At 41.2% G+C, this 25,950-nt stretch overlaps 1 protein-coding gene across 2 annotated transcripts; it reads right to left on the bottom strand.

Moving 5' to 3' along the window:
- rasl10a (RAS-like, family 10, member A) lies at positions 1 to 25,950 on the bottom strand. Of its 2 annotated transcripts, XM_056244040.1 has the most exons (4): positions 25,317 to 25,950; positions 24,924 to 25,203; positions 4,033 to 4,157; positions 1 to 526 (listed from the first exon to the last, which is right to left on the bottom strand). In XM_056244040.1, the coding sequence occupies exons 2-4, from the start codon at positions 25,137 to 25,139 to the stop codon at positions 256 to 258; spliced, it is 612 nt and encodes a 203-aa protein (XP_056100015.1). In that variant the 5' UTR covers positions 25,140 to 25,203; positions 25,317 to 25,950; the 3' UTR covers positions 1 to 255. The 2 variants fall into 2 exon arrangements, with proteins under 2 accessions (XP_056100015.1, XP_056100014.1); XM_056244039.1 differs by having other exon boundaries at positions 24,924 to 25,950.

The raw sequence follows: 25,950 nt of genomic DNA, 5'->3' as shown, positions 1-25,950 counted from the left end.
GTACGCTGGAGAAAAGTGAAATCAGTAGTATCTAAGGTAATCCATCAGATGAATGCATCAGTTACAGAGGCCCCTAGGTGGTAGTATTCCAGCCATTTCGATTGACAGTTTGTCACCAAAGCTCCATCCTCGTGGTTCAGCAAAGTTGACTTTAAGTATACTGACTTAGGACCAGTTTAAATCAGAAAACACGGAAAATCTGAAAACACAAACTGGTCCTAAATAAGCATAAATTCAAAAAAGGCTACATATCTGTCACATGACATTACAGCGGTTCCTCTGCAATGCCCCCTGGAGACGGATAGAGGTGTGGTTTGGGCGTAGTCCTCGCGCCACGGCTATTCCCAGGAGTTCTTTGAAGAGCAGAAGCACATGCCAGTTATACTTGGCGGAGCACTCGACATAACCGCACTTCCAGGTCTTCTTCACCAGTACAGACACGGCCCTGCGCTGGGTGAACCGCTGCCGCTGAAGGTCCCGCTTACTGCCAACCACCAGGATGGGCACCTCACTACTGCTGCCCACTCTTAAGGAAAGACAAAAGAAGAGACAGAGAGGTGGGAAGGGCAATAGAAAAAAAAGGTTTAAGAGGGAATTATCTAGTAAAACAAACCGAAAACATGAGTATTCATCCATTTCTTACATGATATTTACATTGAACATTATAGTTGTTAATGTTTGAACATCTTCAGCAAACATGCACAGACACACACGCACACATTAAAAGCCTCTCAGCTCCTTGTCACTCTCTTCAAAAAAAGGCACAGAGCTCATAATGTGTGCTGAAGAATGCATGATGTGTGTCCTTTCTCGCTTGACTGCTTGAAGGTCACAGACACATAATGGAGAATGAAAGCGTTTCATGTTCAGGGGGCTTCAAAGGCAAGCGTGTGTGCATTTTGTTTAATTGAAAAAAAAAAGTGTTATACATTTAGTTGGCAATTCAATGGTGCACAAGGAGATCAAATGAAATTGAGAGGTTGTACTTTCTCATTTGCTTAGAAAAAAATGATATATGAATAAATGTAGCTATTAAATAAATGTCTGGCCTAGGCTTTGATTATCTTTATATAATAGCAAATTACGGCACTGTGTGTACACAAATTGCGTATCATAAATATTTAAATAAGTTTAATTTAACACATTAAGTTTAATCGAGGACCTAAGGCCATTCCATCTCATTCATTTTAATATTAAAACAAATACTATTACTGTTATTATTCCGATTCTGCTCATTTCAGTTCCGTCAAATACTGAGGATTTATGCTGTTATATACACTGAACAGAATTATAAAAGCAACACTTTCGTTTTTGGCCAAATTTTTAATGAGCTGAACTCAAAGATCTAAGACTTTTTCTATGTACACAAAAGGCCTATATCTCTCAAATATTGTTCACAAATCTGTCTTAGTGAGCACTTCTTTGCCGCGATAATCCATCCACCTCACAGGTGTGGCATATCAAGATGCTGATTAGACAGCATGATTATTGCACAGGTGTGCCTTAGGCTGGCCACAATAAAAGGCCACTCGAAAATGTGCAGTTTTACTGTATTGGGGGGTCTGGGGGGGTTGGTGGATATTGGCAGGACCTGGAACACGCTGTCGTATACGCTGATCCAGAGCATCCCAAACATGCTCAATGGGTGAAATGTCCAGTGAGTATGCTGGCCATGCAAGAACTGGGATGTTTTCAGCTTCCAGGAATTGTGTACAGATCCTTGCAACATGGGGCCGTGCATTATCATGCTGCAACATGAGGTGATGGTCGTGGATGAATGGCACAACAATGGGCCTCAGGATCTCTGTGCATTCAAAATGCCATCAACAAAATGCACCTGTGTTCGTTGTCCATAACATACGCCTGCCCATCTCATAACCCCACCGCCACCATGGGCCACTCGATCCACAACTTTGACATCAGCAAACCGCTCATCCACACGACGCCATACACGCTGTCTACCATCTGCCCAGTACAGTTAAAAACCAGGATTCATCCGTGAAGAGAACACCTCTCCAAAGTGCCAGACGCCATCGAATGTGAGTATTTGCCCACTCAAGTCGGTTACGATGACGAACTGCAGTCAGGTCGAGACCCCGATGAGGACGACGAGCTTCCCTGAGACGTTTTCTGACAGTTTGTGCAGAAATTCTTTGGTTATGCAAACCGATTGTTGCAGCAGCTGTCCGGGTGGCTGGCCTCAGAAGATCTTGGAGGTGAAGATGCTGGATGTGGAGGTCCTGGGCTGGTGTGGTCACACGTGGTCTGCGGTTGTGAGGCTGGTTGGTTGTACTGCCAAATTCTCTGAAACGCCTTTGGAGACGGCTTATGGTAGAGAAATGAACATTCAATTCACGGGCAACAGCTCTGGTGGACATTCCTGCAGTCAGCATGAATGAATGTGTTTGGGATGCTCTGGATCAGGGTATACGACAGCGTGTTCCAGGTCCTACCAATATCCAGTGACTTCGCACAGCCATAGAAGAGGAGTGGTCCAACATTCCACAGGCCACAATCAACAACCTTTTTTTCTTCTTTCGTTCGTTTTTTTTCATTCCTGGAAGCTGAAAACATCCCAGTTCTTGCATGGCAAGCATACTCACTGGACATGTCACCCATTGAGCATGTTTGGGATGCTCTGGATCAGCGTATACGACAGCGTGTTCCAGGTCCTGCCAATATCCAACAACCCCCCCAGACCCCCCAATACAGTAAAACTACACATTTTAGAGTCGCCTTTTATTGTGGCCAGCCAAAGGCACACCTGTGCAATAATCATGCTGTCTAATCAGCATCTTGATATGCCACACATGTGAGGTGGATGGATTATCTCGACAAAGGAGAAGTGCTCACTAACAGATTTAGACAGATTTGTGAACAATATTTGAGAGAAATAGGCCTTTTGTGTACATAGAAAAAGTCTTAGATCTTTGAGTTCAGCTCATGAAAAATGGGGGCAAAAACAAAAGTGTTGCGTTTATAATTTTGTTCATTTTTGGATTTTGTATGTATTTCGATATTTGTGTAAAAATAGAGAGAAAGAAGAGAATGTGAGTGAGTAATATCAGCACAAAAGAAGAGAATAATCTGTCAGACAGACCAATTCCTTTGTGCTTCATAAAGTCTACACACCAATCCCTCATGCCTGTGTCTGGCTGCTTGTGTCATGTTTTTACACTGATTTATCCCCTTCATACGGTTTATCTGTGCTTTCTCAGTATGACTCCCCTGTCTACACCCTCACTATCTCTCAAACCTTTCAAGTCCATGTTTAGTCAGAGCACTTTTGAGAGATCTTCTACCTCAGCTGCATGAACAGTATACATATTGAGTATACATTCAACATACATATCCATGCATTCTCTAGTTTATATATATATATATATATTGAGAACCAATAACTGAATACAATGATCATTAAAAATGATTCGAAATTGTCCAAATACCTTTTTTTTGCATTATGAAATGTTTTCAAAGCAAATGCAGTGAGAATGTGAAGCATTTGTAAAACAGAGGTGTGATATTGTGGGCGAGGGAAAGTGTTAAGGGTTGAGGTGGCTGCATTTTGTCATTCATTCAGTTCACATAAGGCCTTTATGCAAATACATGATGCTGCACACAATTTATGGGCACAAGACCTGCATATGTAAAAAGATTTTCTCACTGGCATCAATTATATTCTTATCAGCTATAGTGAATGGTGACAGTGTCTATGCTCTGTAACTGTCACTCAACCATATTCTCAAATGTCACCTCATTATCTCAGCATCAGCTGGGGAAACAAGGGCCAACTGTTATTAAAAACATCAAAAACAATCAGTAGTTTGTCACTGCAGCTGATACATTCACATTAATCTGTGCTGATGTGCTACTAAGCTGAGTAAGAAATGGTTTTAACGACCACTGTTGGTCCCACTCCAAAAATAACAGAAGGAATGTCTTTTTATTGGATCTACTATAACATGATAATCATTCTCTACTATTCTTTGAGGTGGGTAATTTCCGTTTCCGAATGCGCTCGCTCTGTCATACCTGTTATCCACAATTTGCTGTCGGATCATCTTGACATACTCAAAGCTCTCCACGCAGCAGATGTCATAGACCAGAATGTAGGCGTTAGCGCTGCGGACTCCTCTACACCGCGCGTCCAACCATTCCTGATGGAAACAAACAGACAGACAAAAACACTTAATCAAACAGATGATGACTGATTGACTGATGGAAAAAAAAACCCCAGATAATTACTTTATTAGCTGCATTTTGGTTGCAGTTAGGTAACATAGAAGTAAAACATTTAAGGTCAAGAAACTGTAACTGTACAGCCTAGCAAGGTTGTGTCACGTACCGCTCTGAGATACACAGATTGAGGATCCAAACGTAGTAGTTTATTGAAAGGATAATCCACAATCATAGTCCAAAAGAGGTAAGATTGTCAAAAGCACAGGGTAAACAGTCGAAACAATGACAGGCAAGGCACAGGCAAACAGAGAAATCCAGGGCAACAGCAAAACTAGTGATGGCAATTTCAAAACACTGCTTCATGAAGCTCCGAAACCTTTACGAATATTTTGTTCCGATCGAATCAATGGTTCGGAGAATGTATCAAACTGCCAGAGTCACGTGATTTCAGTAAATGGGGATTCATTACGTCATAACTGTTTCGGAACGTTTCGAAACATTTCGAAATTTCAATGGTTCACCGCTGAGGGCGATGATCTCTGTCAACCCATTAATATGAGGAGTCACTAAGAACCAATGAACAAGTGTCTGTGGGTTTTACCTGATCTCTGATGACAGATGAAACAAAACAAAAAAAGAGCTTTTTGGCAGCAAACACTTAATATGGGTTTGGTTTACAGGGATAAAAAAGTACCCCCTGTGTAAAATGAAATACTCTGCTGTATCTTTAATGCTGTGGGCCTAATTTTCCTGGACATCTTGTTCAGATACCGTACATGGCATCATTGATTCGATCAAATACCAACAGATAAAAAATCAAAACCTGACAGCCTGTGCTAGAAATCTTATAACGGGCCATGTTTGGATCTTCCAACAGGACAGTGATCCAAAAAACAAACATCAAAACAAAAATGAGTCACTGAGCACAAAACCAAGCATCTGCAATGGCCATCCCAGTCCCCAGACCTGAAACCTATAGAAAACGAGTGGGGTGAATTGAAGAGAAGAAGCGCCAACATGGATCTGGGAATCTGAAGGATCTGGAGAGATTCTGTATGGAGGAATCGACTCTGATCTCTTGTCAGGTGTTCTCCAAACTCATCAGGCATTATAGAAGAAGACTCTATAATGCCTGATGAGTTTTTCCAAGAGCTGTTATCTTGGAAAAAGGAGGTTGCAAAAATTATATAATAAAAGGGGGCAAATAATTGTTCCCAACATGTTTTGGAGAAAAACATTTATTTCATAATGTGATTTCCCCCTCACTTTCAATTCTTTTACTTCAATGAAAGGTTAGATTTTTGCTAATTTTTTAATAATATCTCAAAAGGATTAACAATGCAGATTTATTTTTTACAGCCATCTTTGATCATATTTACCAAGGGGGCAAATAATTCTGACCAGCCCTGTAACTATAACATAATTGCTATAAATACGTTTTATTTCTAGAAAGAGGCCAAAAAAGAGACAAATAAAATACATAGCCCAAACAATATAAAATGTTGTTGAAATGTGTAAAAAAAAAAAAGTAGGCAAAAAGTTCGATTTAGGTTTTGAACAAACCTTTAATTAATGAAGCACTAGTTCTCTGCTGGTAATCCTGAAAGAGGCCTGAACAGGTAAAGAAAATAGCACAAATTTATGTCGAATCACATTTCTTTGTACAACGGTTTTCTTTGTTCCTAATGGCAGCTATCTATACTCTGACCAAGGTATTGAGAGCACCACATGCACTCAGGGGTGTGTGTGTGTGTGTGTGCGTCAAATAGTCGTTTGTATGCTGGTGTGTTATAGTGGCCATTCTCATTAGTTCAATAGAGTGGGGGAGAACTGGTAAGGTTGCAGCCAATGAATAGTAATGATTTACCCACAGTAATTACATATCACCGCTGAATGAGGGACAGCTGAAAGAGGCAGCGAGCAAATTTCTTCAACAGTGGCACACTGACCTCAGCTCCATTCTCCCTCCTTCCCCTCTTCTTAGGGAGCTCTTATGAAATGAACTAAATATCAATTCCACTATTCATTTACACCATCAGATGTAGTACATTCAATATTGTATTATTTGATATATGATATATGAACGATTTTAACATGAACTGCATTGGCGTGCATTTTTTGTGAATATTGTACAACGATAAATGTGCATCATCTTTTGTTTGACTTTGATTATTTGTTCGTACAGTAGCGCCTCAACTTCTGTTAGACCCGGATTGTATGAGTCACATGCTATTAAAGTCCCCATGAAATGGATATTTTTTTATTACTCTAATTCTTCTTATTTTTAATGGAATATTGCATTGTTTATTATAAATGATTTGTCCATCATTATTTTAAAAAAGTTATTCATCAAAAAATGCATTTCCCCTCCCCCTCACAACATCATCTCGTTTCTAACATTGTCAAAACCATCTCACCTCCATTAACATGTCAATCACATGAGATCACATCAATCAGTAAACAAAAACAATTCAATCAATGGACTAAATCAAGTCTCACTCTACTTTTTTTTCCCGAGAAGCAGTTTCACTTGAATATATACAGGTCCTTCTCAAAAAATTAGCATATTGTGATAAAGTTCATTATTTTCCATAATGTAATGATAAAAATTAAACTTTCATATATTTTAGATTCATTGCACACCAACTGAAATATTTCAGGTCTTTTATTGTTTTAATACGGATGATTTTGGCATACAGCTCATGAAACCCCCAAATTCCTGTCTCAAAAAATTAGCATATCATGAAAAGGGTCTCTAAACAAGCTATTAACCTAATCATCTGAATCAACTAATTAACTCTAAACACCTGCAAAAGATTCCTGAGGCTTTTAAAAACTCTCAGCCTGTTTCATTACTCAAAACTGCAATCATGGGTAAGACTGCCGACCTGACTGCTGCAGAAGGCCATCATTGACACCCTCAAGCAAGAGGGTAAGACAGAAAGAAATTTCTGAACAAATAGGCTGTTCCCAGAATGCTGTATCAAGGCACCTCAGTGGGAAGTCTGTGGGAAGGAAAAAGTGTGGCAAAAAACACTGCACAACGAGAAGAGGTGACCGGACCCTGAGGAAGATTGTGGAGAAGGACCGATTCCAGACCTTGGGGGACCTGTGGAAGCAGTGGACTGAGTCTGGAGTAGAAACATCCAGAGCCACCATGCACAGGCGTGTGCAGGAAATGGGCTACAGGTGCCGCATTCCCCAGGTCAAGCCACTTTTGAACCAGAAACAGCGGCAGAAGCGCCTGACCTGGGCTACAGAGAAGCAGCACTGGACTGTTGCTAAGTTTTGCATGTCATTCGGAAATCAAGGTGCCAGAGTCTGGAGGAAGACTGGGGAGAAGGAAATGCCAAAATGCCTGAAGTCCAGTGTCAAGTACCCACAGTCAGTGATGGTGTGGGGTGCCATGTCAGCTGCTGGTGTTGGTGCACTGTGTTTTATCAAGGGCAGGGTCAATGCAGCTAGCTATCAGGAGATTTTGGAGCACTTCATGCTTCCATCTGCTGAAAAGCTTTATGGAGATGAAGATTTCATTTTTCAGCACGACCTGGCACCTGCTCACAGTGCCAAAACCACTGGTAAATGGTTTACTGACCATGGTATTACTGTGCTCAATTGGCCTGCCAACTCTCCTGACCTGAACCCCATAGAGAATCTGTGGGATATTGTGAAGAGAAAGTTGAGAGACGCAAGACCCAACACTCTGGATGAGCTTAAGGCCGCTATCGAAGCATCCTGGGCCTCCATAACACCTCAGCAGTGCCACAGGCTGATTGCCTCCATGCCACGCCGCATTGAAGCAGTCATTTCTGCAAAAGGATTCCCGACCAAGTATTGACTATTGAGTGCATAACTGAACATAATTATTTGAAGGTTGACTTTTTTTTTTCTATTAAAAACACTTCTTTTATTGGTCGGATGAAATATGCAAATTTTTTGAGACAGGAATTTTGGGTTTTCATGAGCTGTATGCCAAAATCATCAGTATTAAAACAATAAAATACCTGAAATATTTCAGTTGGTGTGCAATGAATCTAAAATATATGAAAGTTTAATTTTTATCATTACATTATGGAAAATAATGAACTTTATCACAATATGCTAATTTTTTGAGAAGGACCTGTATCTCAATAGGGAAGAAAATATGATCACAATTTCCATTTCATGCTGACTTTAAATACACTTGTCAAAACATTGTGATCGTAACTTAAGCTTCAAAAAGGACCAGACTTCATGCAGTCAAAAGTCACAAGACTATCCACACAACATCCCAATATGAACCAAACTCTAAAGAATCAGTGATTGTACTGGATAGAGCTAGAATTTGGTGAAATTCCAGTAGATCCTTTAATTGCCATTGTGATCTGCATTTGTGGGTGTGTGTGTGTGTGTGTTGGGGTTGAACAGAAGAAAAATCGAGTGAGAGGGGGAAGTCAAATTGAAGCCATTCGTCACAAGCTGATCTTGCTTGTAAAGAAAATCGATGTCAACTGTAGCAAAGACAGTGTTTGCGCATTCGTCTTGACAGGGGAATAATTACCTTCATCCTTTACCGATGTTAGAAAAGCAGAACACTGCTAATATTTACACTCAGAGATGACCCCTCTGATGCTGCACTGAGATTCACACTCACTCATTAGTGTAATAATGAAAGCAACTAGATGTGCAGATAAACACACTGGCAAATCATTATAGCATAAACTGACAAGGGAGGAGGGATATTTCAATTGAAAATGAAAATTCACCATCATTTTCATTCGCCCTCATGTTAATCCAAAACTGTATGACTTTCTTCTGAGGAACACAAAATAAGGTGTCGGCAATGATGGGTCAAAAACAGCATTTGGACCTCACTGACTTTCATTGTAGAGACTTTTTGTTCACCAAAAACAGTAAATCATGACAGAATTTTGAATTTTCACTTTTCAGCAAACAATCCCTTTCTGCATTCGTATCACACTCTCCAGCTTCTGACAGATCTTCTATAAAACCAAAAATATAGGAGGGGAGAGAATTTGTGTCTTTAGCTTTAGTCCTTAGATGCTGAATAAGAAGACTTCATCTTTTCCCCCCCATTTCTCTTTTGCTCTTTCTTTTTAAATTTCCTGCATATCAAAAGTATTTGCCTTACCCTCCGTCTCCAATGGGAAATCTGACAGTTCTCAGACCTTATTAAGCACAAACTCAACATTCTAAGAGATTTCATGGAGTTCTAGCTCAGTGATCATTGGTAGATTGAAGCAATTATCTACACCGGTTTTGGGCATTAACTATGGAGCTAGAGTGCAAGACCAATTCCTGTCAATTAAACATGAGCCTTAAAGCTTCCGGTCTTTTCCGTGGAGCACTGTTCTGACATAAACGCTCCCTCAGTGTGCCTGTTAGATGTTTCAGATGCGCTGCCATCCCTGTGAAAGCTAAAAATAGAAGCTTGTCTCTCTCTCCTTGTCAAGCCACAGTGCCGTTCTTCCCTGTGAGTGTGAGTTAGAGAGAGGACACATTCAAATTCACTTTCATCATGATTCAGCATTCTCCTCTGCCAAGGAAGGTATCCGCTTAAAGGAAAAAGATCTCTGGGACTTTGGAAGACGTCCACCAGAAATTGCTGAATGGGTAACATGTGCTGCTGAAAGCTGCCAAGTGAGTTCACGAAAACATGTGATCTGATCCGTGTGCGTGTTTGATGTTCTCCTGAATGGACAGCTCGGAGAGATACTATTGTTAGGCTAAAAAAGGAGCAAGAAAGAAATTAAAAATGTAGTTCATACATTAAAATGTTTTATTTTTTATATTATTTGTACATTTGATATAGGTATATATATATATATATATAAAAAAAAATTTAATATATTTTTTTTTATATACAATTTTATAATATAAATAAAATCATTTAAAAATGCAACAAATGTACATATATCTTCTGTGGAAGTCTCAGAACCAAAAAATGTTTGTCCAATCACTGCATTTGGTCCGAATGCAATGATAGGATTTCTTACCTGCCTATCAACTTATGTATTTGCATACCACCGCGCACCTGCTCGCGCAGACATCACGCATCATCAGCACCTTCCTTAAGGCTACACAGAGTTGTAGACAGACATTCACTGAGCGCCACAAACACATAGCAGCAGTTTTTTACAGTTCCCTTCTGAACCAAACCAACAAGCTTATGTCCTTTCACACCATGTCGTAACTACCATAATAAAAAGATGGAAACCTGTGATGTGCTATGTCAACATTATCAATGCCGAAATTAATCTGCGTTATGTTATGTGCTTTGCGACATGAGGTAATTTAATGGCGTCTCTTGTGGCGCTTTGCAGAATCTGCTCTGGCTGTGTTTTGGAGGAGACATGGCTTTGGAGACGCGCTGAAGGGAGGGTGGGATCTTATGCTTTCAAAGCTAGCTTGCTATTGCTGGCCTTTCCAAAATTGCATACCCTACCTTAATAAAGTTTAAATCAAGGAGTAGACTAAAATTCGTTTTTTTCTAACAGCATAATCATTGATTTTCTCACCTAATGTTGAATCTTTCTTTCTAAGCCACCTGTTTATCCGTGACTGAAGGCAAAACAAATACTTTCACAGCATTCACTTATATATGAAACAGTCAGGTTATATATAGTGGTGCCAAATGTTGAAGTAAAAATAATCCAGAAAAGCACTTAGACCAATAAATGTATGTCTCAGTTAAATCATTACATGCCACATCATTACGCATCATCTTTATTTGTGACTCAGTCCCTGATAATTGATGGTATAATTACTGAAATATATTTCTTAATTTTATGCTGAGGTGTACAGCTAGATTTATTGTATTGGCTTCTTTTTTTACTACTCACTGACACTGTGATGTATGACTATGCATCCTAAATTAGAGATTACACTTTTCAGCCGTGACGAAAATAATGAGAACATCTGTCCTTGAGACAACCCAGTGCTGAATTGCACTTGTTTTAAAGCCATGAATTTAAAATTGCAAAAGCTTGAGAAATCTCACTCTAGCAGGAATATTCCATGATAAAGATTCTATATCTGTTGAACGAGGGCTTAAAAAATTGTTAAAGCTGTGGGTGAGTGGCTACATGTATATATTTTGTATGAATCTAAACTGGTTAGACCATAATCACTTTTGTTTTTTCAAACACCTATAAGAATGATAGATTTATCAGATCATTGTTTAAGAAACAAAATTATTTTTCACGTCACAAATCACCCTTATCAAAGGATTGAAATAGACAGTGTAGTTGAGAGAAAAAGCGAGAACCATAGAATAAATGGAAGAGAATGGAATGAAAAGTCAATGTCAATAAAGAGTATTCCCAAAATGAGAGTTGGCAGTGTCAATTTCAAAGCCACTAAGTGACAACCCAGAGCTAAATGAAACGAGACCCTACGGCTATTGAGAATCAGTCGTGTCAGAGCACGGAGCAGGAAACACAAAATCCAAAGTTAATATTCCTAAAAGAACAACCAAAATCCCCAAGGCGCACAAACACATTATGTCCTCAGCTAGTGGTGAGTAACATAGTTCAGGAGGAAGTGCATGGCTCTGGGCAAAATTAATTCTATCACATTCTGAGGACCATTACATGATCAAGCAAGTGCTGCAGACATGGGGGAATGTGTCACTGAGCTCCCTGTTGTCATTATTCACAGAGAACTAGAGCATTAATAGGAAATCCTGAATCATGCTGGCTTTTGATCTGATCCATCTGCCATGGCATCATGTGAACAAACTGTGACATTCACTAACCAAAGTTGCCAAGCAGTCAAAAATTATTATTCACAGTTGTCTAACAATGAATCTCAGCAGTTCTGTGTGAAACTATTGCACATTGCATTGGAGTACAGAGATTTAGAATACAGGGAGTATAGGGAGATGCTAGTATTTTAGCATTGAATATGCCGGGGATAATCCACAGCTTGTTGTGCATTACATGATTTTTATGCACAATGTGGAGGCAAAGAACCACCCAACGTAAAGCAGAGGTTTCAGTTTCTTTGTGTGCACAGCGCAATCTCCCATCTCTCTGTGTGATTGATGTGTGTGTGTGTGCTTCAATGAAAGCAGTGCATTAATATAGAAGTCTCATTAAACTGACTGGAACAATCTGTGCATTACACAGTTTGAATGCACACCTTCCAGCCAATCAGAATTGAGAATTGGTATTATGGTAACTTATTGTTACCATAACTAAACAGGTCTGTCATAGCTGGAGGAAAAAAATCGAATATAAATTAACGTAAATTACACCTACCAGCCAATCAGAATAGAGTGTTCTGACATACCATTAAGTAATAGCAAAGACTATAGATATAGAAAGACGGTTCACTTTTAATGGGAGAAACTGCAAAACGCAATATGGTGGAATACATCCCACCTTCTAAATAAAAGAGCCAATCACTGATAGCTGAAGCTGCTGTTAGAAGCTCCGGTTCCCATAGACACCTGAGACTCGCGCTTATATGTGCATTGGCTGGTCCAGCCTGAAAAACAAGCTTTTTTAATGCTACTTGAGCATAAGAAACAACATTTAGGGGATAGTTCAAGTTAGATTTTCTTGCTGATTTGAAATATGTTACATAATCGTGAGTTCAGCAAGCAGTTTTCAAGATTTCAGGATTCCCCATTCAAATAGATATAGGACTTGGTCTTGGATGACTGAAATAGCTGCCCGGAGGCATTGCAAATATGGCCGCCGAGGGAACAGACTTTCCTTGAAAATTACTTTGATAATAGCCATTGTTACCATATCTAAACAGATATAGTCTGAAATATCTAAATGAAAAAATAATATATATATAAATAATTTAAATTAGCGGCAGTGGCTCAGTGGTTCATGTGGTTGTCTACAAACCGGAAGGTTGGTGGTTCAATCCCCGGTTCCACCTGACCAAGTGTCGAGGTGTCCATGAGCAAGACAGCTAACCCCAGCTGCTCCTGACCAGCTGGATGGTACCTTGTATGGCTGACACCGCCGTCGGTGTATGAGAGAGTGAGTGAATGGGTGAATGTGAGGCAAAGTGCTTTGGTGGCCATTAGGTCTGTGAAAGCGCTAAATAAATGCAGTCCATTTACCATTTTGTCTGCAAAATGTTATAATAACAGTGAGTTGAGCTTTATAGCGCATCACTTTTAGGCTTGAAGCAAGCAGTTGCTTTTTATGTCAATTTTTAGGTGGCTAAAGAAATCAAAACTCTCTCAAAGTTTTTATTAGCATCTGGGTTTAAACTATAGGCTACTTCATTTTTTGTGTCTATGAATTTGCTAGTGGTTAGAAAAATCTAAACTGACCTTTTAGGGGGGTTTTCATCATAAATGGCTGCATATAACACTAGCACCTGTCACAAGAAGCCAGAAGGATTTTAATAAAGATGTATCAACACACACACCTTCTCCTTTATGTGCTGCAGCCTGCCGTGCCTTTAAGAGAGCTAAATGATGTTAAACTGCAGTGTGCTCCAGCTCAATTAGATTGCAGTGTCTTAACGTGCTGTGAGAACTGAAAGCAATGCCCAACTCCCCAACATAACCAACCCCCTCTGTGCGTTCATGATTTTTTAAATTCCTTTTTGCTGACATGACATCAAAACCACTTACACTGATTCTGACTCCCTGGCACCACGTATAAGGATCCATCCCTGGTTTATAATAATATCTCCAGTCTATAATAATGTTTCTTTTTCATTGTATTTTCACTGCTGTCAACGCAATGAAGAACCTAGCAACAATCAACAGAATCACTTGTTGCCGGGGTGACCTTGGTGGTCTCTATCTGGAGTGGGTCTTCAAGCTGTGTGAAGTGGTCACGATGCAGGGAATTTACTCTAAAGTACTTCCAGGGAAAATAAGGTGAAAAAAACCCTGACAAGTAGCATTTTGCATTCTGTAAACCTCACAGAATCTTTCAGACGATGACAAACCTAAAGGGAGACAGGCCTAGGGAAACACTAGACCTCTGCCAAAAGTGTGTCTGCATGTTCAGTGATTAGAATATAAAGCTTATAGCGCTAAGACCGATCTGCCCTACCTAAATTTTTGCATCTTAAACGGACGAATAAAAGCTTCCTCGTAAGCACAGTCTTAACTGAGATCAAATAAAAACGATAGTTACTTATGTAACTGTGGTTCTGTGAATTCCGGATGACTGCCAGAGGCAGTGCAAAGCACTAGTGGATAATTGCTGCGCCAGCTAGATAGATCGAGAAGAATATAACAACAAAGTCACGTCATGACGCAGACCGAGACGTGAGGATATAAACCACAGCGACTCGGTGCCCAGCCTCAGAATGCTTTCTCGCGCATTCCGAGTGACTCTGGCGGTCATCCGGAATTCACAGAACCACAGTTACATACGTAACTAGCGTTCTGTTTCATTCCTACTGACCGCCAGAGGCAGTGCAAAGCACTAGTGGATGACGCATATCAACATGGTCATGAGGAATGCCACCCAACTGCAAACATCAGGGTTGCTCCAGAAGAACTGCAGAGCTCACATCATGGGAAACAGCCACGTTAACCTTGTAGAACCGCGCGAAGGTACATGGAGAAGACCAGGTAGCAGATTCACAGACATCCGCCAAGGAAACTCCCCGTAAAGTGGCCCAAGACGAAGATACGGCCCTAGTGGAGTGACAAGTAACACCCACTGGTAAGGGCTGATGAGATTTATTATACGCCAACTTTATCGTCTCAACAATCCAGCGTGATAATCTCTGTTTGGACAAAGGTGCACCCTTGCGTATCTCACCATAACAGACAAATAACTGATCCGTCTGTCTAAAAGAAGCGGTAGACTTAACATAGTATTTTAAAGCTCTACAGGACACAGAAGATGAGACCTCCCCCCATCTGTATCTGAGTGATTGAAAGGCGGCTGAAAAGCAGCCAGATGAATAGACTGATTCACAAATTGTGATAACAAAACTTTAGAGAGAAAGGCTGGATTAGGCCGAAGAATGACCCCAGAATCCTCTGGTAACCAGCGTAAACACAATTCACTCACTGACAAGGCATGAAGTTCACCAACGCGTTTAGTGGAAGCAACGGCCAACAAAAAAGACACTTTTAATATACACTAGACACTCAATATCTGCAACAGCTAACGGCTCAAATGGTGGTGGACAAAGGGACTCTAGAACAAGCGGTAAGTCCCACACAGGAAAGGGAGTAGAACGAACGGGTTTTAAACGCCTCGCTCCCTTCAGAAAACTACAAACAAGGTTATGAGACCCAAGGGAAGCACCAGCAACCGGGTCATGATAAGCAGATATGGCAGCAACATAAACTTTTAAAGTGGAGGCCGCCCTGTTGTCATCAAATAGATGCTGCAAGAAACTCAAAACTGTCGGCACAGTACAGTGAACTGGGTCAATTCCTTGATCCCCACACCAAGAAGAAAATATCCTCCAACGAGCAGCATAAAGTTGTCGTGTCGAAGGAGCCCTAGCGTTGCCGATAGTGTTCACTACTGCTGGTTCACAATCCATTAACTGTGATCTGGACCCAAGGGCCAAACCCAGAGCTGAAGACGAGTTGGATCTGGGTGCCAAACACGGCCGTGCATCTGAGATAGAAGGTCCCGTCTCGTGGGAAGCTGCCATGGTTCGCCTTGTAACAGACTGAGAAGGAGAGGAAACCATAGCCTGGATGGCCATCGAGGTGTCACTAAAAGCACCCTGTGCTTGTATAGGAATATACAATGTAATGTTTCCCACAGAAGTGGAAATGGAGGGAACGCAACCAACAGGCAACTCGGCCACTTGTGGGCTAATGTATCCTGTCCCAATGGGCTGGACATCTCGGTTCTCGCGAACCACCAGCGGCAATGAGTGGTCATTTCCGATGCAAACAGGTCGACCTCTGCCTTGCCAAACCGTCGCCAAATCAACTGTACTACATCCGGGTGAAGCCTCCATTCCCCCGGGAGCAGCAGGTCCCTGGACAGAGCATCCGCCACTTGATTGTCCAATCCCGGAAGATGAACTGCCCTTAATGAAGCCAGCCAGCCCATGTGAGGATCTTGCGAGTTAGCAGTAAAGACGCAAGAGACCTGGTGCCGCCCTGATGATTCAAATGAAAGACCATCGACGTGTTGTCGGACCGGACAAGCACATGACGACCCATCAGGTTTGGTAAGAAGTGTTGTAAAGCTAAGTACACTGCCTTCAACTCCAGGACGTTGATATGTTCTAAGGCCTCCCTGGGTGACCAGTGATCACCAATTCCCCTCTGGTTCCACGTTGCCCCCCATCCTATTAGTGAAGCATCGGCCGTGATCACTTCCCGACGGGAGGACACCACCCCTAGAGGCACACCGGCTTTCAGAAATGTTACCTTTCCCCAGGGTTTCAATGCACGGACACAGGCAGGCGAAACGACAATCATGCAATGGCGATGTCTCGCTGAATCTAGCCCTAAGCTGCTGCTCCACCTCTGAAGAGGCCTGAGGTGAAGCAAGCCCAAGGGGATCACGGATGTGGAAGCGGCTAACATCCCCATTAGTTGCAGAAGGACGCCATAAGGAAGTTTTGTCCCCTGACCGAAACGAGTCAGTAACTGCCAAATATTGTCTGTTCGTGCGTGAGACAATGTGGCAGACATTGTGATTGAATTGAGTGTTATTCCTATGAAGGTTATGGTCTGTTCTGGGACCAGATGATTCTTTGTGTCGTTCACAGTAAGGCCCAACCTCTGGATATGCTCCAGCACAATCCTGGTGTTGTGCAACGCATGTTGTCTTGTTGAGGCACAGAGCAGCCAATCGTCTAAATAGGGCAGAATCCTCATGCCCTTGGACCAAAGAGGAGACAGGGCCGCACTCATGCATCTTGTGAAAACACGAGGAGCCAGAGATAGACCGAATGGTAGAACTCTGAACTGATAGGCTTGATTGTGAAAGCTGAATCTTAGGAACTTCCTGTGGTGAGGAGCAACGGGAACATGGAAGTAAGCGTCCTTCAAGTTCACACTCATGAACCAGTCTCCTTTCGTCACAGATCGAAGAACGTCGACTGTGCGTAACATTCGGAAAGGAAGAGACTTCAAGAAAACGTTTAGGCGTCTAGGTCCAGAACTGGACGAAAACCGCCATCTTTCTTTGGAACAAGGAAGTATGTGGAGTAAAACCCGTCCTTCTTTTTTTTTTTTTTTTTGATCAGGGACAATGCACAAAAACCATTAATCTAAGAAAGAAGAGATGTCATGTGCCAGGTTATAGCAAAAATGCTAATTTCCGCCTGCAGTCCCTGGACAGGTTGATGATATACTTACAAAATTTAAAAAATATGTACAGAATTATAATACACAGAAGCATCACTTCACTCACATCATATAACACTCTCTACTACAGGAATCTATAACTTATTCATTCACAGATTACATCATTCGTTTAGCAGTCATTCAGTGCGTACAGGTTTGCTTTGTTAATAACCACTGTTTGGTCAGGCGTGTAAATATGCTATAGTTAGTGCAAGAGATAATTTCATTTGGAAGAGTATTCCAAAGGCTCACTGCTTTATAAGAGAACGATTGTTGACCATATGTGGTTCTGCATCTTGGAACGCTGCAACTTGGAACTTCTGACTGAGGGGAAGAACTTTTTCTATGGCTCCTTTCAGTAACAGTGAATGAATTTCTAAGGAAAGGGCCATTGAACTGGTTACATCTTTGACGACTGTCGGAAAGATTCCTCAAAACTTGGGAGGCCGGCGTCGGAATTGCAGAGTGTATCCCCTGCTCAAAGTCGCCAGAACCCAGGGGTCGGACACTGAATTTTCCCAGTAATGGAGATGCTGCACAGTGAAACGTCCGACCGCCGGCCCCATAGCTTCAGGGTTTTTGGCCTCAGTCTGCCTTTAGGACCCGTGGGGGGGGGGGCTGACGTGGTCTCCCCTGCTGGTGACGGTGAAAAGGGCGGCGTCCCTGGGCCTCCTCAGCCCCTCTATGTCGCTGTGGAGCCTGAAGCTGAGAAATGTTCTGCTGTCGCACTCGATGCTCTGAGCCCAGATAGCGTGGGTGAGCCGGAGTCAGAGGCATTCTAAAAGGTGGTGCTCGTGGAACCTGAATCAGTTGTCGTGTGGCTTCTGAAAACTTCATTCTCTTCTCCAATACCTCAGAAACATTGGGGACAAAGAGATGTCCTGGTACAATTGGCAGTTCTCTCAGTGTCTTCTTACAATCTTCAGGTAACCTTGCCTGAGCAAGCCATACCTGACGCCGGGCTGTTAGCTGGGTCGCTGAAAGTGTCCCAAGTTCCCGAGTCACATGACCCATAGTCAACAGAGCCGTCTGTAAGAACTGAAATGTAGAAGCGTCAACCCTTGCTGACTCTAATGTGTTATTGCAGGCAAGAAGCAGCTGGCAGATAGTTTTCTCAGCTCGAGTTATATAGGCTACCGACTCGTATGCCTTCTTCAATAAAGTGTCAGTACATCCTACATCCAGTACATTGTGCACTCGGGCAGCGTAAATTTGCCTCTTAGAGCCTCATCTGGTGATACCACCAAAGCTGCAACCGGCTGTTCAATTTCAGGCGCCTGTCCTACCCCAATGGAGTCAGCCTCAGCCATTGCAGCAAGAGTGCAGGCTGTCTTTGACCTCCTCCTAGGCACATTGGGACTGGTAAGTGCACTAGAGAATTCTGTCACAAAATCCTTACACGGTGGCATTGTGAACACATTACTATCAGCAGCTTGTCTGAAGAACACATTGGTTTGAATGGGTTGGACAGGTGATTTGTCAAGACCCAAACGAGCCACCGCCATCTGCAGAACAGATAACACATCGTCTGGAGCAGATGGGCCTGCGCCCGATGAATGTACAGACCCCTCGAACCACCTGTAGCATATAGGTTAGAAAAAAACATTGTTTGGGAGGGTGGGTTGTATGGCAGGTTCCACCGATTCTCCATCAAGAAAATGTGAATTAGACGCGCTCATGGAGAGAGTGTCAAAATCTATAGCATGTGGGGGTTGGAAATCACTCTCATCCACTGGTGTGTTCTCAGTATGTGGGGCCGACACTGGGGGTTGTAAAGACTGAAGAAGACGTTTCATTTCCATCATTTCTGAAGAGAGAGAAGCTACAGTCTTCGATAACAAGTGTTCTGAAGTGTCTTTCTATAGTACAGATTTCTTCTTGCTCGGCGGAGCGCTACAATGCAACAATGCAATGCAATGCAAACACGGATCAGTCAGGGCCTCCTTCAGATGTTGAGCGCCTAAACATGATGGGCATCGATTCGGAAGAAGCGTATTCGGACACAACTTGCAACTTGAAACGGAGATGAGAGAGCTATGATCCATGACTCCGTCAATAACACGTCCTCGGTTAGCACCGTAGGCACTTAAAACGGTAATAACAGCCACTGAGCAGTTAGAAAAAATCTTCGGATAGAACCGAAAATTCTATAACATGAAACGCGCTCTCACAAGTAACGTAAAAGTCAAGTCTGCCTTCGGATAGAACCGCGAGGCATTCAATGACTAGCACAATGGCGAGTACGCAATGAATCTTGATGATAGTGTAGAGCGCGCTGTTTGGGAGGGTGGGTTGTTTGGCAGGTTCCACCGATTCTCCATCAAGAAAATGTGAATTAGACGCGCTCATGGAGAGAGTGTCAAAATCTATAGCATGTGGGGGTTGGAAATCACTCTCATCCACTGGTGTGTTCTCAGTATGTGGGGCCGACACTGGGGGTTGTAAAGACTGAAGAAGACGTTTCATTTCCATCATTTCTGAAGAGAGAGAAGCTACAGTCTTCGATAACAAGTGTTCTGAAGTGTCTTTCTATAGTACAGATTTCTTCTTGCTCGGCGGAGCGCTACAATGCAACAATGCAATGCAATGCAAACACGGATCAGTCAGGGCCTCCTTCAGATGTTGAGCGCCTAAACATGATGGGCATCGATTCGGAAGAAGCGTATTCGGACACAACTTGCAACTTGAAACGGAGATGAGAGAGCTATGATCCATGACTCCGTCAATAACACGTCCTCGGTTAGCACCGTAGGCACTTAAAACGGTAATAACAGCCACTGAGCAGTTCGAAAAAATCTTCGGATAGAACCGAAAATTCTATAACATGAAACGCGCTCTCACAAGTAACGTAAAAGTCAAGTCTGCCTTCGGATAGAACCGCGAGGCATTCAATGACTAGCACAATGGCGAGTACGCAATGAATCTTGATGATAGTGTAGAGCGCGCTGTCACAGCTTGGGAGGGCGAATCCTTGCAACTCAGGTAAGCTGCACAGGACAGCGTGAAAAACAAACGACCTATCAAAAGCGAGAAAGCGAAAGAGGCTGGGCACCGAGTCGCTGTGGTTTATATTCTCGCGTCTCGTTCTGCGTCATGACGTGACTTTGTTGTTATATTCTTCTCGATCTATCTAGCTGGCGCAGCAATTATCCACTAGTGCTTTGCACTGCCTCTGGCGGTCAGTAGAAATGAAACAGAACTCTTAATGAATGTAAAGAACAGTTAGGAAAAAATCTGATGTGTGTCAGATCCGTGCATTTGGTCTTGAAGTGAAAGTAGCTTAATAGCTGTCTTGTGTCATTAATGTTAATTAAAAAAAAAAAAAGATCTTGACTGAATAACTTTGGCTTTAATAGGATCAATATATATTTAATTTAAACATTATAGTATTTCGTACCTGAATACCTGAAATGTTTATTTTATTTTTATTTTTTTGTTCTATTGATTTCATTAGTGCTGCTGCTTGTAATTTGTTCATTCGTTCTTATTTTATTGCTGACTGTCTAGTGTTTACTTGTCTTTATTTAACATTATTTAATTCAATAATAAAATATTTAATTAAAATACTATTTATCTATTTATATTTATTATTTGTGTTTGTTTGTGTGTGTGTGTGTGTGTGTGTGTGTGGCAGGGCAAGTAACCAGTAAACTCCTTAGAGTTAAGCCCTGTGTGTTTAAATATTGAGTCCCTTTGAGTACCTGCCCCTTTTGTTATAAAATAAAGTTTGAAAATCTATAACGGGGAAAAAATACAATAAGGTTAAAACTCCTGCCCACCAGGAACAGGAATGTCACTTTGCCCACCTTACATCTCAAAGCTGGAGCCTGGCCTGCAAACCTAAAGGGAGTTCGAGATCATTTTGTTGAGTCTTAAATTGCCCATATTATGCTATTTTTAAACGCTCATTTTGTTTTGGAGGTCTCCTAAAACAGGTTTACATGCATCAAAGTTCAAAAAACACTTTCATTTTCTCATAATATTCATTGCACATCACCCCATTTTTCAATGATTATCAAACGACTTGATGGATGAATCAGTCTCTCTAAATCCCTCCTTTCCGTGAGCTAATCTGCTCTGATTGGTCAGATGGCCCAGTCTGTGTAAATGATCTACCAATTACAGCGCATGTCGGAAACAAAACGTCCATTACAATAAACTCCAGCTCCAGCGTCCGGAGGCTTCCTACAGCTCAGCGATTGTACACACTGTAAAGACAGTAACAATGGCGTCGCTTTTACCATATCAATCCGATGAAACATTGGAAGAACTACTTATTCAACCCAAACCTCCATCGCAAGGATGACTTCAGCAGGAAGTTTCTCAGTAATACACTACTCATTTTGAGGTCCATTATGAGATGTTGCATCTGTAATTCCTCACCATCAGCATTAACAATTGTATGCCCATCAAAAAAACAGTTGTGTATATTTCTTATTGTGGTGCACATGCAGGAACTGTATCAATAACGGTGCATATGATAGCCCAGCACTAACATGAATGACTGATGTAACAAACATTTGTAAACACAAATCTTGCTCCATTCTTTAACTTTACTCAAAGTAGTAAGAACGACAGACAATCTGCATTAATAGATAGTTTTAGGTAATAGTGGCCCACAGCTGCTTAGCAGAAGTATTTCAAAAAGACAGTAATAACGTGAGTAATAACGTGAGCCGGTTAGCCGGAAACTTATACAATATAAAACAAAAAACTGCGTATTTTGAACACCCGGTAGAAATTATATACATCAATAATTATTCATACTTTCAGGTTGTGATTCTGAGGAGCAAGCTGGTCCAAATAAACTGGGTAGGCCTACTACTACTGACCCATTTTTCAAGAGCAAGCGTTTTGCGAATCCCACATTGAACTCCGAGATTTGAAAAGCATGCAGTCGTCAGTAAAATTACGTGTTTGAAGGGGGGACCAGTCGTTCACGGCCTGACAACGTACAACATAGACATATGCAAATGTATCTTTTCTAGTGACGTACAACCGTCACGCAGTGGGATTCGAAATACAAACGACTAGTATAGGCGGTTCAGAGTCGATTCTATCTTTTGGGAGACAATAACTTTATTTATCGTGCACTTTCGACTTTACAACTTTGCAGAACATTTACATTCACATACAGCTATATTACACACTGCATGAAATGGAATATTTGAATAACCATAATTTAAATCCTAAAACGGTCAAAATTGAACTAGATCATGTTCCTTGAAGGGCAGTATTCTGGATTTTTAGTAGTTTGCTCTGAAGAGACGTGTCTTGCATGTAGAGTTTCTGACAGTATTAAGAATTGAGCGGCAATGATTTGTCTGGATTTGTAAGGATTTGTAGGATCTAGCATTGTAATACTCTGGTATTTAGCTATTTTTGACCTAGTAGCATTACTTGGATTAATTGCATGCTTGAATTATTCTGATTTGTAAATCGCTCTGGATAAATCAAAACATCTGTGAACATCAAATGAATACATTTAAAACTGATGTAAATTATGATAGCACAAATTAATTACATTTAACTTCTTAGCAGATGTGTTCTTCTAAAGATCTACCTTCCTGCAGAGTTTGTTGTCAGCTCCAATCATGCACACATGAAACCGCTAATCAAGCCTAAAAAATGAAAATTGCAATCAGTTGAGCAGGGTTAGAACCAATGTCAAAAGTAGATCTCAGAGAGAAGGATAGAGCAAAACACTGCAAGTATTTCATGCTACAGGTGACTGACAGAATATGTGTGGTTTCAACAGAAAACTCAAGAGATGCAAGAACACCTGAAGATGTTAATGACTAGTTCTGACACTAAAAATGACTAGTTCGGACACTTCCTTAACAAAACAGATTATTTTGCCACTGTGGATTATTCCAAAACATTGCCAATTTGAGGATCTTTTAACAAGCATAATTGGATGGGTGCTTTAAATGCCAAGACTGTTATATAAAATAAGAAGAAGAGTAATAGTGTGTTTGTGACAGAGAGAGAAAGATGAGAGGGAGAGATGGGGGAGGACAGGGAGAGAGAGAGAGAAATATTTGCCAGAGGGAGGATACAGAAAATAAGCTTACAGATGCTCAGTTCAAGCCATGTCTCCATAGCAACTACTCCAAAATGAGATATATATTTTTTTCCTGAGGAAAGCCCCTCTCTCCTGAAGCAATACAATAACATTCCTCGGGAATCTCTGTCTATTTATAGATCTGTAAAAGATTCACTTCGATTTGATTAACAAGAACAAAACAACAACAAAACATTTTTTTTTCAAGGATTGGAAAGTGTGAATTTGAATAATTGCATGCCAGAGAGAGACAGTTTACGGGTGCAAGGTCAAACTGGTGGATTAAGAATCAATTTCCCATTAAAAACAAGCTCCTGAACCTTTATAACACGAGACATATTTCCATCACTAAAAAAGTGGCATATTTTTTAGAGGAAATTTTGCAATTCATTAATAAATGATTATTGGACATGAATTGTATGCAGTAAAAAAAAAGAAAGAAAAAAAGACTTTTAGCAAAAAGTAACAGTGCTGGGTAGATTATTTACAAATTGTAGTCCGTTACTGATTCCAAATTACATGACAAAAATTGTAATTTGCAACATAACCCATTACATTACACATTTTAGGTAATATAATCAGACTACTTTTTGATTAGCCTACTTTTAGATTACTTTTGACCTAACTCATTTATCACGTTGCACCATTTTGATATTAAAAATACAAAGAGAAAGAAAGTATATTCCATTCTTTGTTATCAACAACACAAAGTGGATTATTAGCCTAAATTACGTCAGGGTTTACCAAACTGGGGTTCTTGAGTTTACTGAAAAGCTAATAATTAGGCCTAAATAAATCATAAAAATTTCAAATTGAAATAAATAATTTTAAAATAATAAAAATTACAACAATGACACGTGACATGACATGTTTTAAATGTTTCAAAGACAAATGCCTTCCAAAGACATAGCAATAGACTACATGGTTAAATGACAAATAATAATTGTGTTCGTCAGGAGTTGATTTGATATGTGATGTTGAATCCAGTGCTCAAATTAATAGGCTACTTTGTGGCATCTCAAGTTTCCATGTAATTATAACCACCACATGACTAGTGTAGGCTATGCCCGAAATTGCTAAACGTTTTAAACTTAGCATATATGAGGCAAATATTTCAATAGATTTAACGAGACTACATTTAGGACTAAAGGTAAAATGTATTAAATACTTAAAAAAAATTTGGGATGAAAAGGTTGAATGACCTAGGAAATTATTAGGCCTATAGCCTATTCAACAAGAGATTATGTCGCCTAGCTGTTACAGTAAAATCTGTTGAATACATTAGCCCATGTGTTTATTCTACATTTTATGTTGTTTAATTAATGTTATTACTGTAATTAATCACTTAATTCCGTGTGTTTACGCATCCAGCACTTTGTTAGTAGCCTAATAAGTTAGCTGTACCGGTTAAGTTACCTGACTAGGGCTTGAAGGAAAGGAGGAAATTGGCGGGACATCCAAAATCTTCAGGTCGTACATAACACCGTTAAGAATGGCCGAGGGTCTGTACACGTATCTCGCATGGGTTGGATTGTAAGTCTCAGAGAAGTCATTGTAAATAAATTGACGGATGATAGAAGTTTTCCCGACTCCAGGCGCTCCGATGACGGCGATGCTCAGCGTCTCGACCATCCCGCGCGGATCAGGACCAGATCAGGACTGCAGACGACGACTATCGATCAAGACACCTGGAAAGCTGCTCAACAAATCAAAACAAGTCACATGAATTGTGAGCGTGCGTCTTTTTGTGTGTGCATACAGCACGAGAACACACTTCGTGGATGTTGAAATAAATAAGAGTTTGCTCACAGATCTGCTGTCTTCTGGTACATTTCGTTATCTCTTTTGGTGAAATACACTGTTGGCAGCATCCGTTATTGAATGGATCAACAAACCAACTTCAGTCACTGCGGCAGTTGCGCTGTCTTCTCTGCATTCCATTGGGGAACAGTCCCTCGTGCTCCACGGTATTCCCAGTGTTTCCACACACAGCTCTGGAGCTCGAAAACGTCAACAGTATCCAACAGTATCGATTTGGCTGCTCTATGGATTATGTGTGCTCTTCGATCTCGAGGTTACCATTGACCCTTTCTCCGCGTAACCTCTCATACATTCCCACATCATCTCAGCAGTGTGTGCTGCGCGAGCGCATGAGTGCTCGCTTGATCGTGAACCTCACCGCAAGCCAAATGCAGTCTGCGCAAATAGGTCCATCGTTAAGCTCCGTAAGATTGTAGCAGGTGGACTTTATCCGCACAGACCTCTCGTTGAAGATACACTGAAGTATTCACCCTCCTGTGTTGTATACTAAGCGCTGATCCTCCGCGCGCACTCATGTGGTTCAGGTTGGCGCGCGCGCGCGCATTCATGGCTGTTTTATTAGGCTTGCGCTAATGTTTCCTGGCTATAAACAGCTCTAAAAGGTTCCTCGCGTGCCATATCC

Source organism: Rhinichthys klamathensis, unplaced genomic scaffold (genome assembly GCF_029890125.1).
Source record: "Rhinichthys klamathensis goyatoka isolate OS25496 unplaced genomic scaffold, OSU_Roscu_1.1 h1tg000899l_1, whole genome shotgun sequence".
NCBI lineage: Eukaryota > Metazoa > Chordata > Actinopteri > Cypriniformes > Leuciscidae > Rhinichthys > Rhinichthys klamathensis.
Note: the sequence above shows the minus strand (reverse complement) of the source record. Positions and strands in the feature narration are given on the sequence as shown.